We start from the raw sequence: 18,403 nt of genomic DNA, 5'->3' as shown, positions 1-18,403 counted from the left end.
AAAAAGATTTATTTTTTCATCATAGTAAAGATAAAAAAAACAAAAACAAACAAACAAACAAATAACTTCGGCTGTATTTCTTTACCTGGATGGATCTCATAGTAGCACTGATTTAAAAAAAAGTTAATGTAATATTAACCCATTTATAATATATAATATCCATGTACCAAAGATGTAGTTATATACATAAATATGGAAATATAAATGTCCAAAACATATTTGGTAAAACGATAAAGAAAAGAAAGGGACAAAATAATACAAATTTCAATATTAATGAGCTCTGGTTGGAATAAAGAAGGATGTAATAGTGTATTTCAAGCTTATTGTTTGAGGATGTAATAGTGTATTTCAAGCTTATTGCTTTGAGGTAAGGGCTCTTAAATTGGTGTTCAATTTATTATTTAAACTGATTACATACTTGATATATCAATATATTTGGTATATATTGTAATTCTAATTGGAAAACATTTGATACAATTACTTAAATTTATTCAAATATTAACAGAGATAGATGTGTGTATACATAACGTACACATGCCCCACATATGTACACACATTTTCATTCATTATATCAAGTTATGTTTTAATTTCTAACTAAGGACAATTTTCATAGTTCAGTTATCAATGTCTCCCTTATGAGTTGTGAAATTTGTGCTTTCATAAAACTTTCTCTATTCCAAAGTCTTAGTGTGTTAACCAACAGTTCAAGTTTCATTTTTGTCTTCTACGTACTAGAATTACTTATTTTGATTCGTTGTGACGTAGATAAGTTTACTTTCATTTCGCGAGCCAGATTCATAATTGTGTCTTCATCTGTTTGTTCAAGTGTCCATCCATTCACCCTACTGACTGGCATGCAACCCAGCCTTGTAGCACTTGATTGTGTGGTTCTTAGAAAATATAGCTTGTGTCAACACAGGTTTTAAGTTGCTCTGTGGTTTAGTATGTCATTAATGGTTACTATATTTTGCTCTGTGTGCTTGAAAATTATATTTGTTCTTTAAATTTACTCATTGGCAGATAATCAAATATCAAGTGCTTTTATTTTGTTCCATGAAACACTTTTATAATTACTGCCTTTTTTGGTCTACTTCATAAAACATGTCTGAGAGAGGTCTATTAACTGTTTCCTGTAAGATTATGTTTTATTTACTTTAAAGATAGTTTATTAGGCTCATAGAAGTTTAAAATTATTATATCACTCTGATGACATATACTATATGTCAGCATGGCAAGACCTTCTCATCATCACGATAGCTTTTTGTTTTAAAGTATATTTTGTTTAACACTAACAGTTCTAATACTAACAGTTTTGCCAGATTTCTTTTGCTTAGAATTATCTTTTTATTACTGTATTCTTTTATTTTAAAACTATCCACACCTTTATATTTCATATGAGCCTATTATAAGTACCATAAAGATGATTTTCTTACTTTGCTTCAGTATGTTTTCCTTTTTTTTTTAAACAGGAGAGTTTATTATAATTATACCACTTTGGTTACTAATATATATTTTTACCACTTTATTGTGTGCTTCAAACTTGTCCTAATATTTTGTCTTTATCCCTTCTAATATTATCTTCCAGCATATTGTTTAAGGTTTTATCCTTGTTATGTCCTCTCTGTAATTTTAAATATGTATACTAAATTTCTTTTCTTTTTTAACTCAGAAATATTAACATGCTTGGGTATCTCTGGAAAATATAAGAACAATCAACATCTTTACTATTTTTCTAAATACTGTAATAACTTTAAAAAAAATAAATGTTTATTTATTTTTGAGACAGAGACAGAGCATGAATGGGAGAAGGGCAGAGAGCCAGAATCCAAAGCAGGCTCCAGGCTCTGAGCTGTCAGCACAGAGCCCGATGTGGGGCTCGAACCCATGGACTGTGAGATCACGACCTGAGCTGAAGTCAGACACTCAACTGACTGAGCCACTCAGGCGTCCCCATAATAACTTTTTTTGTTTGTTTATTTTGAGAGAGAGAGAGAGAGAGAGAGCACTTGTGTGGGGGTGGGGCCGAGAGAGAGGAGAGAGACAGAACCCCAAGCAGGCTCCACAGTGACTGTGGAGCCCAACACAGGGCTCCATATCATCACCTGAGATCATGAGGTCATGACCTGAGCCAAAATAAAGAGTTGGACACTTAACCAACTGAGCCACCCAGGGAACCCCACCATTGTAATAACTTTTAAATGTTTCAGTTTGGATCAAGTTTCTCACAAGTTTATACCTGTAAGTAATGATGATAATGTTGAGAAGATGATGATGATACTTATGGGTTTGTTAATCTATCAAATTTGACGTTTTGTTATTACAAAGAAAGGTGTCCTCATGTGTACCATTTCCTTTGTCATCATTCCTTATTGAATCTTAAACCGTCCTTTTGAGATAATTTTATTTCTTTTTAATAAATGCTTTAATAGCAGTGTAAACTTTCTCACGTTGGTTGTTTGAAATTTTTTCTGTATTACGCATTTTCCATTTCTATTGTCACAGAGTTATTGAGGCCAAGGTGATCTAAAATGATTTGTAAGAAGTATCATATACTCAATTTTCAAATGGGTATAACTTTCACATTTTCATCCCCCTGACCCAGAACTAAAGTGAAAACTGAAGATACACATTACCTCTATCCTGTAGTCAGCAGGGCGTGTGTGTGTGTGTGGGGGGGGGGTGTATCTATTTTGGGTCACTCGTTATGAGTGCCATGTTTTGGAACCTTACTTTATTTGGGAATATTTATCTTCCTTACAAGAGAGCTACATGGTATTATTTATTTAAAAGGGATATTCAAGTAGCTCTCCAGATAATAGATTAAAAGAGGCTAGGGTTAAGTGCAAAATACCATTCAGGAAGCTATTCCAGCTGAGGGCTGATGCTTATTTGGACAGGGATGGGAAAGAGCAAAATGTGATGAAGTAGTTGACTTATGCATACTTTTTAAAGTATAGCTGATGGAAGTTTCTGGTGAGTTGGATGCATAGCATGAGAGAAAAAGAGGAGTCAAATATGACACTGAGTGATTTCCATAAGCAATCTGGACTATAGCCATCACTATTGTGATAGTTAATTCCCTGGAGGAGTGGATTTAGAGAGAAATTGGATTTTGAGCAAAATATTTACTTGGAGCATTCTGAGTTTGAGATCTCCTAGAGGAGTTATTAAGCGTCTAATATGGATTTCAAGGGAAAAGTGGATGTGTATTTCCATTTGAGAGTCATCTACATGTAGGTGTTATGCAAATCCACTAGACTGAATGATATTACATGGGCAATAACTCCAGGTAAATCCGAGGTTTGAAAATCAGAATGCCGCACCATTCAATGAATGGAGAGATGAGGAGGAACTATGAAGCACACTGAGATAGAAGAACGAGCAAAGGAAGGAAAGCATCTGGAGAATGCTGAGTCCATAAGCCAAAGAAAGAGCCTGTGTCTTGAAACAGTTGTCAGTTGTACCAAATGTTGCCGCTTTGCTGAACAAATGGAGGAGAGAATTACACTTTATAGTTTGGAATATGGAGGACAGGTATAATTTTGGTGAAGTCATAGAGGCAAGTCTTTGTAGAGTGGATTTCAAAGAGGCTGGGGACAGAGAATTCAGGGTGTGAATATAGGTAACCCTTTCAAGGAGTTTATCAGGAAAGGGAACACTAAAGTTGTATCTGGAGAGAAACACTAGATCGAGGTAGGTTTTCAGTTTTTGTTTGAGTAAGTTTTATTTTCAGATAGAATATAAAGCCTATTTTTGAGGACAGAGGAATTATGTATCAGACAGGGGCAAATGAAGATGTGGAGAGGAAATAACTCACAGTGCACAGACTGAGGGTGAACAAGAAAGGTCAGGATTTCAGGCGTACATGGAGGGGTGGTCATAAGCCTGGAATGGAGTGTTCACTCCCAGTAACCTGAAGGGAGATAGATTTAAGGAAACTAAGGACCACAGTATTAGTTAGGTTGATAGACATCATGGCAGGATGCTGTGGAAACCCTTTCTTGATTGTTATTATTGAATAAGAATTAGAGAAGCAAGATTATCTGAGGTATGCAAGGAAACTGGCAAAAGTTTTGGAAATTTGAGGAGCAAGGAGAACTACAAAATAAATATCTAGCACAGCTGTACAGAATTGTTTCAGTGACCCAAGTTCCTTTGGAATGAAGAAATTTGTTCTAATGCTTCTAAAATTTGATACTGATATGGGATAGTGCAATGTCTAAGAATTCAAATGTATCAACATTTGAATAGATGCAAGATGTAAGAATAGAATATATATCATAATTTCCTCACTAAAATCCTCCCCATGGGTAGAACGCAAGAGGTTTGAATGGAATTGCCTACAAGTAAAGATCAAAAATGGGCCTGGAAGGTCCTGAGCTAATGTGAATAACCCCACACATTTTGCCATAATTCATCTCCTTATGGGCACATATTATGTATTAAATACAATTTTTTAGAAAAAAGTCAATGGTGGTTAGTTGAAACCTAATGGGAACAATATTTTTTTTGGACATCTGAAGGGATAATTTATCTCATTCTGGATGTGAATGAGGATGAGTGCAACCCAATTTAAGGTAGCATTCATCCTGTTACCATATTGAAAGTTAGCATAGTACTTGGTGCTTGTTACTATAAATTGACAGTAAAGCAAACATGAAATAAAAAGGAATGCAGAGAAGGGAAAAATATATCACAGAGAAATAAAGACAGGGACCCGATCAACATAACTCTGAAGCCTAATTTACCTGTGAAGTTTAAGGTATGTGGGCCGATACATTTCTTTTAAATCTTAGAATAAATTGAATTAATTTTACGTATTTTGTAGTTCTCTGTTCCATGGCAACAGGTAACTAATATGCAGACATATACATGCATAAACATATATTTCATGGAAGTATTTTATTGTATTACTTTTGATCATTAGTTAAAGCAAGCCAATTTGTTTGGTGTTCTTCCTTTTATGTGCTAAGGAAAAAGTGTCAAATAAGATCCTTTTGTGTGTTAGGTGAAATTACTAATACGAACACACTTGTGAAAGGCGAATTTCATATATCAAAATAAGCACACTGACAATAGCAAAATAATATGTAGAACCTCGAGAGACTTTAACCACCCACTCTTCAGTAATGGAATTTTGTATTGCTTCATGCTGCTGCTAACAAAATTTTATTTCAGATTAAAAAGCAACAAGGATGAATTAATAAAATCTAAATTTAACTTCCATCACCCAAAGTTACAATTGGATTAAATTTGAAATTTGTAGATCCTAATCTTTGAATATGTTTGCACAAAAATTGAAAAAAAAAAAAACTAAAAAGATTGAATAAATACAGTAAAACGTTGGATTGTGAGTATACTTGTTCTATGAGTATTCTGCAAGATGAGTAAACATTTCTAGTAAATTTTAACTTCATAAATGAGCAATGACTTGCAATATGAGTAGTACACGATGCTGAATATCACATGATCACAACTGAGCCAATGGTTCTTCTCTCTCTCTCTCTCTCTCTCTCCCTCCCTCCCTGCCTCCCTCTCTGCAGGATTGTGGGTGATTGTCTCCCATGTTCAGATGCTTGTTCTCAGGCCTCAGTGTTTGACACAAATCAGTGACTTTTCAGAACGCTGGAAGGAGCCCACAACTGGCACTAGTATATTTTTTGTCACTTCAAAGCATCTATGGACAGTCCTTTGCTTTTCCATCTAAGAGTAAGCTGAGGAATGGAGCTTCTTCTAGGACTTCTTGTCCTAGTAAGTTGCTTCTTTCTAGGACAGGCTGCCTGCAGATATAGACCCTTTCTTCTGCTGCCTTATTGCCATTTACAGTAAATACAGTATATGACAAGAGTTTATTAATAAAGTCAACATCCATGTGAGCATATACAATGGCCTCCATGAAGAAAAAGATTCCAGTGAGTAAACAGACAGCAGTGATTCCATTAGTAATCATGAAAGTTGTCCTACACAATAACCCTCTTCTCTTGTCTCACATCAGCCATGAAGGTTTTCAAAGGTAAATGCAGGTTAATTTACTTATTTCTCTTTATATTTTGTATTTTCTTTTTTAAAATTTGTTTTAATGTTTATTTATTTTTGAGACAGAGACAGAGTGTGAGCAGGAGAGGGACAGAGAAAGAGGGCGACACAGAATCCAAAGCAGGCTCCAGGCTCTGAGCTGTCAGCACAGAGCCTAATGTGGGGCTCAGACTGCGAGATCATGACCTGAGGGGAAGAGGGACACTTAACCAACTGAGACACCCAGGCATCCCTATAGTTTGTATTTTCTTTATTATTTTGTATTATATTAGAGTATTATGATCATGTTTATATGAGTATTTTTGAGTTGTGGAATGAATCATCTGAGTTTCCATTATTTCTTATGGGGAATTGGCTTTGATATACAAGTGCTTTGGATTACAAGCATGTTTCTGGAACAAATTATGCTCGTAAACCAAGGTTTTACTGTAAACAGCATGCAAACTTTGGTTTCTGGACTGTTATGAACATAATTTGTTTAGAGAAATCAAACAGCTGAGGTGAATAGTGTAACAATGCAAAAATAAACGACGTTATTGTTTTAACTTGTGAACTCTGGTAAGAGCGGAACCTTTTGGACCCACCAGAAGTATATATTACAGTAGCACATCCCTGGATTTTGCTAACAGCTATCAGCAAGGAATGAACAATAGGGGGTCCCATTTTGGTGTATTGATCAGGTGAAATAAACTCTCATATTCAGGACACAGAATAAGGACAAATAGGATATTTAAGGCAAAATGGGAAATATATATAGTTTAGTTACCACAATGAAGTGTTTGGCAATTAAAGTAGATCCAGAAATGAAGGACAAACAATGTTCACGTACTTAAAACAGCTTGATGTGTCAGGAAATATTCTTAATATTTGTGAATGCTATGATAAACAAAGATAAACTAGACCTGATTCCTAGATTTGGGATGTTCACAATCTAGTAGAGGTGAAAAGTATTACAATAAAATATGATAAATGTTATACTTAAATCCAATAAGTGATAAGTGCTCTATGAAGGCAGGCACCAAGTGAGAGCATAGGAGGAACTTTAAAATCTGCCTGAGAAGTTGAGCAAGGTTTCACAGATGCTGTGACATATGAACTAGTTCTTAAAAGTAAATAGATGTTTGTAAAGCAGAACAAAAGGGGAAGAAGGCATTGGCAGAGGAACGGATTATAAAATTATTGAAAGAACATGAGGATCTGTGATTAAAAGTGCCATAGACAATTTTTCTGAGAATGAAGCTGAGAACAGACAGGGCTGAGTTTTATAAAGAAAAGCCACACATGTTCTATGCAGCGTTAGTTTCTTAGGCACACAGGGCATGTGTATGTCCTGATGCCTTTGGGATTAGTCCTAAATGGAGCTATGACATAAGTTAAATTGTGATTGGAAGGAAGCAATGTTTCTTAAAATCAATTTACACTAGAATTGCATAAGTCATGAGGGCACCTGGGTGGCTCAGTCAGCGGTTGAGTGTCTCCTCTTGATTTCAGCTCATGTCATGATCCCAGGGCCCTGGGACCGAGCCCAAGGTGAGCATGGAACCTACTTAAGATTTCCTCTCTCTCTCCCTGTGCCTCTCCCCAGTGCTCCCTCTCTCTTTTTAAAATAAACTTAAAAAAAAAAAAAAAAAAGAAAAGAAAGAACCGCATAAACCAGTGGTTCTATGATAAGCATGGGTGAAAACTACCTAGGGAGCCTGATAAAACCCTAGATACTGGACTACAATAAGTCTCTAATTCATGGTGTGCCCAGATAATTGGTCAGACAGTATTCTGTTTGTTTCTATGAGGGTGATTTTAAATTAACATTTAAATTGGTAGACTTAAGTAAAGCTGATTGTTCTTCATAATGTGAGTCGGCCAGGCCTTATCCAATCAGTTAAAGACCTTTAAAGAAGGAAAGGCTGACCCTCCCTTGAATAAGAGAAAATTCTCTTGCCTGATTGCCTTTAAACTGAGATAAAGACTATTCCTGGTTTTGGCTTTTAGACTTGACCTGGGACATTGGCTCTGAAGATTTTGGCTTTCCCAGCCTCCATAACTGCCAATTCCTTATAATAAATCTCCTTATTGGTTCTGAATCCTTCTGGTCTTGAATCCTCCTGGTTCTGTTCCTCTATAGAACCCTGACTGATACAGGTACAGCTGGACACAGAATGCAGACCAACCTTTACTCATCCTTCATCTCAAAACTGAATCCATGCATGTTCCTTCTCTATGAAACCTTTGCTAATTCCCCGAGAGACCTTAAGCTACCATGACTTTATGTTTCCTAACCCCTAAAAACCTTATGGCCACAGTGATTATCCATAATGCAATTACATATTTATCTTGTCTTCTGCATGAGATTCTTGAATTCCTCAAAAGTGAAGTAGGGTCCTCAATGTCTTTAGCGCCTAACATATGACAAGCTTAGCAATTATCATTTATTCATACATCTGGAGTGAGTTAATTAATATGTATTTTAGGATAGAAATGATAAATTATACCATACCAAAGTACTAGAGTTCTTGTGAAGAAAGGAGAAAATGCAAGTGAAAATATGACCGAGAAATCAGGGAGAGATCAGAAATCAAAAGTATTAGCTGGATTTTGCTATTAGTAAGTTAAGACCATAATACCAGGTTCTGAAGAGTAGTGGGGACAAACATATGCATTATATTGAGTTTAGGCATAAACAAGGAAATGTAGGAAAACAGTAGCTATTTAGTGGACAAGAATATATTAAGAATGATTTATTGAGGGCCCACTACTGCCACTATTCTAATAAGGAGTCACATAAGGGAAGAATAGACCATGGCATGCAAGTTTGAAACAATATTTACTTTCTAGTAGAAGGAACAAGCTTTCATCTTTTTTCAGGTATTTTAGGGTCGTCATAGGCAGAATTCTAAAGATGGCAGCATGAGATTCCTGTTTCTTGGTTATTCAACCAAACATGAGTCTAGGTACAGCTTTGTAAGGGTTTTGTTGATGTTGTTCAAGTCCCAATTCAGTTAACTTTAGAATAAAGGGATTATCTGGGTGGGCCTGACCCAATCAGGTGAACTCCTTTGAAAACAGAGTCTTTCTCCAGCTGGTAGCAAAAGAGAAAGTCAAAGAGATTCAAAACATGAAAAGGACTCAATACACTGTTGTTCCTTTGAAGAAGGTAAGGACCACATGAGAAAGAATGCAGGCAGTCTCGAGAAGAAAGCTACCCTCGCTGAGGATGGGAAGAAAATGGAAACCTCATAACTACACCCTAAGCAAGTAGACTCTGGCAACAAGAAGAATGAGATTAAAGCAGATTCTTCCCCAGCCTCCCGATAAGAACCCATCCTAGCTGACACCTGACTTGAGTCCTACTGGACCCTATACAAGGAATCTAGTGGAACCCTCCTGGACCTCTGACCTACGGAAATCATGTGATTATTTGCTACCCAAAAATAGAAATGTAATGGAAATGACTAAATAGCTATATTATGGATCATATGAATGGAAGGTATTGTTACTTGTACAGAAATATTCCACGTATTTAGTTAGAAAGTACTCTTCTCCAAGAACTGTGATATGTGATGAGAATACAACTCTTTCTATTTCTCTAATCAAAGACAGCTTATTGCATTTAACTAATTCTTAGTGTCTTCTTTAAAATCATGGAGATAATCGGGGTACCTGGGTGGCTCAGTTGGTGGAGTGTCCAACTTTGGCTCGGGTCATGATTTCGCAGTTTGTGAGTTCAAGCCCCGCGTCGGGCTCTGTGCTGACAGCTCAGAGCCTGGAGCCTGCTCCAGATTCTGTGTCCCCCTCTCTCTCAGCCCCTCCCCCGCTATTGTTCTGTCTCTCTCTCTCTAAAATCATGGAGACAGTCTTATGTCACAGAATGCATTTTTAAAATAAATAATAAAATAAACCTCAATCAGTGAAAATATCTGTCCAAAACTTGATGCAATGAACATCAGCTTCCCTAAAGGGCCATGTTCGAAAGAGCACAGCTCTCAGAACCAAACTATCTGGATTCATATTTTGTATGAGTCTCAATTTCCTTATCTATAAAGTGAAAATAATGCCTGTCCTCTCTATTTCAGAGATTTTTGTTAGGATGATGTGTCTGCGAAAGTTGACCATACAAAAGCAAGATATCTTTTAGCTATATTTAGCAGCAGTGGGGAAGGTTTTCATGGACCAGACTCATGCTTTCCTTAAACTATAAGCTTCTAGGGGCACCTGGGTGTCTCAGTCACTTAAGCCTCTGATTTGATTTTGGCTCAAGTCATGATCTCAAGGTCATGAGATTGAGCCTCACGTTGGCTCTGTGCTGAGCATGGGGCCTGCCTGACAGTCTCTCTCTCTTTCTCTCTCTCTCTTTCTCTCCCTCTCTCCCTCTGCCCTTCCTCCCACTCACACAACTCTCTCTCTCTCCAAAATTTAAAACAAAACAAACAAACAAACAAAAAAAAAACTTCTAAATGTCATTCCATAGAGCGCCAAGCTCTTCCAAAACTTATATTAAGAAGATGTTTAGAAACCTGATTTCATTTCTGCAAAAGACAATGTCAAACAAATGAGTAAACAACAGACAAACTGGGAGAAAATATTTGTAAAATGCACATCTGATGAAGATCCCTTAAAGTTTACTTATAAGAAAACAAAACCTGATTAAAAAATGGGCCAAGGACCTTAACAGACCCCTCATCAAAGAAGACATACAGAGGGAAATGAATGTATGAAAAGATGTTCCACATATATGTCATCAGAGAAATATAAATTAAAGCAACAATGAGATACCACTACGTACCTGACAAAAACTGGCCCAAATCCAGAAACACTGACAACAGCAAATGCTGATGAGGATGTAGACCAACAGGAACTCTCATTCATTGTTGGTGGGAATGCAAAATGGCGCAGCCACTTTGGAAAATAGTTTGTCAGTTTCTTACAAACCACATACACCCTTACCATACGATCCAGTAAATTCACTCCTTGGTAACTACCCAAAGAAATGGAAAACTTTTGTCCGCACAAAAACCTACAAATAAGTGTTTATACTGTAGTGGTTTTGTTCGCGATTGCAAAAACTTGGAAACAACCAAGGTGTCCTTCAGTACCTGAACTGATACCCAAACTGTGGTACATCCAGACAATGGAATGCTATTGAGTATTAAAAAGAAATGAGCTATCAAGCCATGAAAAGACATGGCAGATCCTTAAGTGTGCCTATACTACTGAGGGAAAAAGCCAATCTGAAAAGGCAACTTACTGTATGATTCAAACTCTATGACATTCCAGAAAAGAAAAAACTAAGGAGCCAATAAAAAGATCAGTGGTTACCAAAATCAGAGTAAGTAGAGATGGATAAGCAGTATACATGGGGTTTTAGTGCAGTGACAATACTACGTATGATACTATAATAATGAATACGTGCCATCATACCTTTGTCTAAACCCAGGGAATACCAAGAACGAAACACGTTAAACTATAGACTGTGCGTGATTATGACATGTCAATGTAGGTTCACCAGTTGTGACAAATGTATCACACTGGCGGAGGATGCTGATAATGAAGGATGTCATACATGTGTAGATGTGGGGTCTATTTGGGAAATCTCTGTCCCTACCTCTCAATGTTGCTGTGGACCTACAACTGCTCTACCAAAAAATAAAGCCTTAAAAAAATCCAGTTTATAAAAAGCATCGAGTACATTTCCAAAACAGAATATATTAGTAAATACTTTGGTAATGTGGCTGAATTTAAGGTTACTGTTTACGAACAACTGTAAATGGAAGGGCCCCCAGTGATATTTAATAAGGCACTTATGACAAGCAACCAGTGAGTGCATGAGTATGCACTTCCCGAAACAGTCTCCAATATGGGTATGAAGTCCTCACTATTTCTCACTCCTTCTACATACCCATTTATAATTAGGATTACATTATGTTTAGTAATGCTTATTGAGGTGTCCCTAAGGCTTTGAGCCTTCTAAAATTATCATCTATAAAATCCAGGATAATACAATCTATTACACTGCTTTACTTTGTAGATAGGTATTAACTGGTTTCCCATATGAAGTACTAACAAATAGCAAAAAAAAAAAAGAAGAAAAGCACTTACTAAATATATTTTTAAGATGTTACTTAAGTAAAAATGGACACTTCTTTTGGTAATGATTGCAAATAATATAATTTTCATGGTATACATATACTCATGCACATTCATAAATAAGTTAGTTTCTACTTGATACAAATATTATTTGGACTAAGGTGAGATTTAGAAACTAAAGTATGGTTTCTGATTGAAATAATTCTGGAGTAAAACTGGAAGTTATTTTAAAGTAAGTTTCCTGTTTTTTTTGTTTTGTTTTGTTTTTTTTTCTTTTCTGAAAAATATCATTTTCTCCAGGGATTCTTTCCCTCCATCTTCTCTACACAGAACCTGTTCCCAAAAACCACACAATCTTTTCTGAGTCTTTTCAATGTCTTCATCACTTCTTGGATATATTAATCCATTAATTCCTTTATTTTTGCAACTGATATTGAATGAGCTCTTATCACTTGACAGTCATTTATTTGTCATTAGGTGACAAAGAACATGTAATTCCAGTCCTAGTCTGGTTATTTTGAAAATGAAAATTAACCAGAATGATCATAAATGAACCCACTCATGTATTCTTTATAACACTCATTTAAAAGTAATTAGTGAATGCTTATTTTCAAAGAGAATATTATGCTGAAGAAAATTCTCTAAATGGGAGCCACTTGAGCTAATTTTGCAGATGTAAAAACATAAAAATTCAGGCAGAATATAAAAAGCTGGGGTAGTCTAATTATTGATTGGTAACGGGGGACATTATAAAAGTGCATAAACCATAAGGAGCTATCACCCCACACCCACTAGAATGATTATAATCAAAAGATACATAACAATAAATATGGGTAATAATATAGAGAAATTGGACCCTCCTAGTGCTTTGGGGAATGTAAAATGTAGCTGCTTTAGAAAACAGGCTGGCAGTCCATCAAATAATTAAATACAGAGTTTCCATATGACTGAGCTATCTCACTTCCGGGTATATACCCCAAAGAAATAAAAATGTGTCTACAAAAAACTTTCAAATGAATGTTTATAGCGGCATCTTTGATGTTAGGCAGCCGTGCAACCCACAGAACAAGCCTCACGACTAGGAGGCCAACCAAATACTCTGACTCAGGGATGGGGATGGAGTGTCCTGTGATGTCAATCTTCCACCAGTATACTAGGATTAAAGTAAAAAAAAAAAAAAAAAAAAAAAAAAAAGGTGTGAGATTTATTCACCACATCTGACAACGAGTAACTGCCTCTAATATGTTCTATACGCTCTGCTAGATGCTGGCACCACAAACAGAAATGGTGAGAGCCCTGCACCTGAGAAAATCTTGGTAGAAAACGTCATGTACAAGTGACATCTTTTTTAGGGCACATAAAGTAGCTTACCATTTTCTGAAGCAGCAACTGTGATGTTGTACCACGGAGTTTCTTCTCTATCAAGAACCTTTGTGGTTCTGATGGTTCCAGAGTTGGCATCGATGTTGAAAACTCTGTCATCTTCGCCACTGTGGTCAATGAAGTATCTAGGGAAGGAAAGAGATAATCCTTCCTTTTACACAATGATATAATGAAGACAACAAATAAAACTAAAACAAGGGCAGTATTAAACCAGATATATTCAAATAGTAAATGCACATTTTTCGTTTCTATATTTGCCTCTTGAGATTTGCCTGGCAACTTTATATTTGCATAGAGTTGACATCAATTATTTTTTTCTGTCAGCCCTTAATTAATGTTTAGTCTAATTACTAATTCAAATTGAGAGAAACACCCTTCTGAATTTCATGAATACAATGGTAGTTACTAAAAACAGAGGGATTAATAAGGGAGAGATGAAAAACTGCCTCTAGGAAGTCTATAGTACCTTGGAAGAAAAAAAACAACAACAACACTAAACTATGTTCTTTTTTTTGTCAGAGAGAGAGAGAGAGAGAGCGCACATGCAGGGGTAGAGGGGGAAAGAGAGAGAGAGAATGAGTCCCAACCAGTCTCCACACTGTCAATGCAGAGCCTAATGTGGGGCTGCATCCCATGAACCATGAGACCATGACCTGAGCAGCATTTGGGAGTCAGATGCTTAACCTACAGAGCCACCCAGGCTGACCCTAAAAACTAAACCCTTAGTTAAACTTTCATTTCTTTTTTTTTTTTTTTTTTTTTTTTTTTTTTTTATTTTAACGTTTATTTATTTTTGGGACAGAGAGAGACAGAGCATGAACGGGGGAGGGGCAGAGAGAGAGGGAGACACAGAATCGGAAACAGGCTCCAGGCTCTGAGCCATCAGCCCAGAGCCCGACGCGGGGCTCGAACTCACGGACCGCGAGATCGTGACCTGGCTGAAGTCGGACGCTTAACCGACTGCGCCACCCAGGCGCCCCAACTTTCATTTCTATATGTACAAAATTTTTAGGATAACAGGAGATGTCAGAGATTAGTTTATATTGGAGTCTCATTATAGTTGAGATTGAAGAGAAATACATAATAAAAATGAAAACATTTCAGTTAACTACCATAGTATCTCCATCACCTAGCTACCTTGTTTAGTGAAAAAAAATGAGAAAGCAACTGAATGGGAGGTAGGTCACATTACTGGCCACAAATCATCTTCCTTCCCCGATGCATAAAAGGTTGTAGAGCTCTTTCACACTAGATTTGGTCTCCAGCTTCCTTTAGCAAATAGAGGAGCATTGAGTGTTGTAAGTGTTGAATCACTAAATTGCACAGCTGAAACTTATATTACACTGGATGTTGACTAACTGGAATTTAAGCAAAAATTTCAAAAAAAAATCAAAAAGAAAAAAAGAAAAGAAAAAGAATGAGTTGAAAGTGACGGTGTCCTGTTTCGTATTTGGGGCAAGATTTCTGGAGACGTGGCGTATTCCTCCTTATCCTCTGCCACCGACACAAAAGGAACATGGTGGGGCTGGCTGATCCACTGATCCCAGAAGGAAGATGAGAGACACAAAGACAAGGTTGTCCCCCTTAAGGGTATACCTGTTAGAGCAGAGCTACCTACTAAATAAGCGGATGCAGGATTGAATGCATTGGGGTTAAAAAAGCTGGCAAACACAAGCCAGGCTAGTTACCTTGATCTTCAGTTAACTCAGACACACACACACGAGAAGGCTATAAATATCTGCCCCTGAGTTTTGGAGTTTTACATTATCCAGCAACAGTTTATTAACATGAATATGAATTAAAAATATAGACAACAATCATATGTTCCAAACTATTTCTAGAACTATTTAAAGAGGAGTGTTTTCTCCTCTCCTTAAATTTCTAATACTTCCCCTTCTTCCTTAACTTCAGCTTCAGTAACATTTCATCCAGACCTGCGGAATAAAAATGAACTGATTATGTACAAAGTACCAGGGGAAGAATATTTTCAATACAAGAAAGCAAAATGCAAGTATCCAAATTAAAGAAAGAACTTGATTTGGTTCAAAAACAATGTATGTCTCACTGGCTAGGCAGAAAGGATGAGAGGTATGTGGCTGGGGGTAGGATAAGCAATCCATGTACCATATGGTAGATAGTTCTTACCTTTTTAAAAAGGCAATGAGGGATAGATAGATAGATAGATAGATAGATAGATAGATAGATAGATATAGATTGGTAGATATATATAGAAAGGTAGATATATAGATATATATTTCTTAGGTTTACTTATTAATTTTGAGAGAGAGAGAGTGCACACACACATGCGCGGTGAGCAGGGGAGGGGCAGAGAGAAAGGGAGAGAGAATCCCAAGCAGGAAGCAGTCAGCAGGAGCCCAATGCAGGGCGTGATCTCACAAACCCTGAGATCATGACCTGAGCCAAAACCAAGAGTCAGACTCTCAACCGACTGAGCCACCCAGGCACCCAAAAGGGGAATTGTTAAACAAAGGATATCATGCACCTATTTATGTACTGGAAAAATCATAGTGGCTACTTCGACTCTTAGATTGCAGAAAGTTAACAATTCAGAAAAGAAATAATGTTGTCTTGGACAAAGGTGAAAAAGGGAAGAAAATAGAAAGAACTGTATAAAATAATGTTATGTATTGGGCACAGACTATAGAATTTTTATTGGAAGGGCAATGACTTACAAATGACTTGTTTTTCATGTGGTAGCGGTGGTGGTGATGGCGTGCGTGTGTTTGATCTAGCATGTAATTGATAAGCCTATTTATGGAGCTGGATAGAGGTAGGGGGGCAAATAACTCCCTTTGGGAGAAAAAGAATTTGGGAGAAATCAATGATTTTGACAGGCTATGCCTTAGAAGTCAAGTAGATAAACATGTGGAATAAAAACAGAGAATTGGATATGAGTGTGGAGTTCAAGTGTGTTTTCTGAATAGGAAATATCCATTTGAGATATATAAGCCTAAATTGAAGCCTAATTTAATCCTGGGAACAGTATAATTTCATCTGGGAGAGAACTGTAGGAGAAAAGTTAAGTGAAGTATTGAGCACTACAGCACCCAAACTTTTGGGCTTAAGGCAGCCCAGCATCTGTACATGAGCAGGTGTTAGCAAAAGGAGAGGAACAGTCTAGGGGAAGAGACTAAGTGGGAATGGGGTGGCACAGAAGCCAAGAAAGGAAGGTATTTTAAGTGAACAATTAGAGTGAATTCTATTAAGAGGCCGAGTGAGGTTAGTAAGGGTTGATTGGATTTTGAAAGATGGGCATCATTAGTTAACTTGAAAAGAATATCTTCAATAAAATATAAAGTGTTTTTTTTTTTTCAACAGTGGACTCAAGAGGATATTGAATGTGAATATATGAAGCCCCACAGTCACGATACTTTACTGGATACCGTCACCCAAGAATAGAGATCAGAGAAAGTGCTGCCATATATCATCAGAGAAGTGGTTCAATATTTTTTTTTCTTTTATTGGGAATATTAAGCACTGTCTTTGCTGAAGGTAATGATCCTTTTAAAGAGTGAAATACCTAAAATGGTAAAATTTATGAGAAGGTGAGCAGGATTGGGTTCCAGAGAACAAATACAGGGATTTCCATCGAAAGTAACAGAGACACTTCTTCCCTTTTAGCATGAGGGAAATCTCAGAAGTCTGGTAAATACATAGGATACATGATTGTGATGGTGGAAATATTTCAAAATTCACCATAGTTCCTGGACCAGAGTATAAATGTGGAAATACAACTCCATGCCTTTAATAGATGTAATGTATGCAATGTAATGTAACAGAATATGTAGAATTTAAAGCAGAGGTGTGAAACCTTGTAACAACCTGTGGATAATCCTGCGCACGCATTATAGAAGATTAATAGATCATGCAAATCAAAACTGTAGACCATCCTAAGAACACTAAAAGAGCCAGAATATAACCCTCGTAAACTGTGTTATCAAAGCAAGAAATAGACCATTTTGCATTGACTGTTCTAATAACTACATGTTAATTGAAGAAAGTTCAACATAATGAAGGCATTTAAACATGAAGAACAGGTGTAAAGCAAAACTGATTTCAGAGAAAAGGTACGAAATCCAGATGCTACAGAACAGTGGGGAAGGGCGATGTCATTGGGCTTTCCCAAAACATTAGGTCATGGTACACTGAAACTGATTTTGACGTGCATTCACATCACAAAAAATTCTCATAATATTCTTTGTCCAGAGGCCTGATGCTGAGGATGAGAGCTGGATTGCTTAGAAGTGAGAAGTCTTGTCACGGGAAAGGAATAACTTTTTTTAAAATGTAATCGGTTGGAAATCTGGGTTATTACATCATCTAAAGTTGTCATTAACCTGTCTTGAAGATACTTTCCATGTTTAGATACCCTAAAAACAGTGATTTCTGTATTGGAAAGTCAGACCTAAAATTAAAACATATTCAATTGCAAAGTTTTCTGCAAAGCTCAGATTACATTGTTATCAACACATCCCTATGAAATATGGGAGAACATGCCCCATCTTAGAAATCTGATCACTTCAGGGGCACCTGGGTGGCTCAGTCAGTTAAGCATCCGACTTGGGCTCAGGTCATGATCTCACCGTTCGTGGGTTTGAGCCCGGCGTCAGGCTCTGTGCTGACAGCTCGGAGCCTGGAGCCTGCTTCAGATTCTGTGTCTCCCTCTCCCTCTGCCCCTCCCCTGTCCACGCTCTGACTCTCTCTGACTTTCAATAATAAGTAAACATTAAAAAACAAACAAACAAAAAAAGAAATCTGATCACTTCAGAGCTGAGCCGTCAGTCTGGGGAAAAAAAATTGGATTTCTGTTTCTAAGCTAAATTAAGACTATGAAATGCATTGTCTCAGTATCAGGATAATCTGTTCTCTTTTAGAGCTTTGT

At 36.9% G+C, this 18,403-nt stretch overlaps 1 protein-coding gene across 7 annotated transcripts in view; it reads right to left on the bottom strand.

The window, feature by feature from the left end:
• Positions 1–18,403, bottom strand: part of CDH18 (cadherin 18) — a 1,006,396-nt gene that overhangs the window by 49,236 nt on the left and 938,757 nt on the right. For all 7 annotated transcript variants that reach the window (XR_006702407.1, XM_045441405.1, XM_045441423.1 and 4 more), the window contains one exon: positions 13,489–13,625. Coding sequence is in view for 6 of the 7 variants with exons in the window: in XM_045441405.1 (XP_045297361.1) it covers positions 13,489–13,625 (137 nt within the window). In the remaining variant the exon portion in view is untranslated. The remainder of the gene's footprint in view (positions 1–13,488; positions 13,626–18,403) is intronic.

This window comes from Leopardus geoffroyi, chromosome A1 (genome assembly GCF_018350155.1).
Source record: "Leopardus geoffroyi isolate Oge1 chromosome A1, O.geoffroyi_Oge1_pat1.0, whole genome shotgun sequence".
Classification (NCBI taxonomy): domain Eukaryota; kingdom Metazoa; phylum Chordata; class Mammalia; order Carnivora; family Felidae; genus Leopardus; species Leopardus geoffroyi.
Note: the sequence above shows the minus strand (reverse complement) of the source record. Positions and strands in the feature narration are given on the sequence as shown.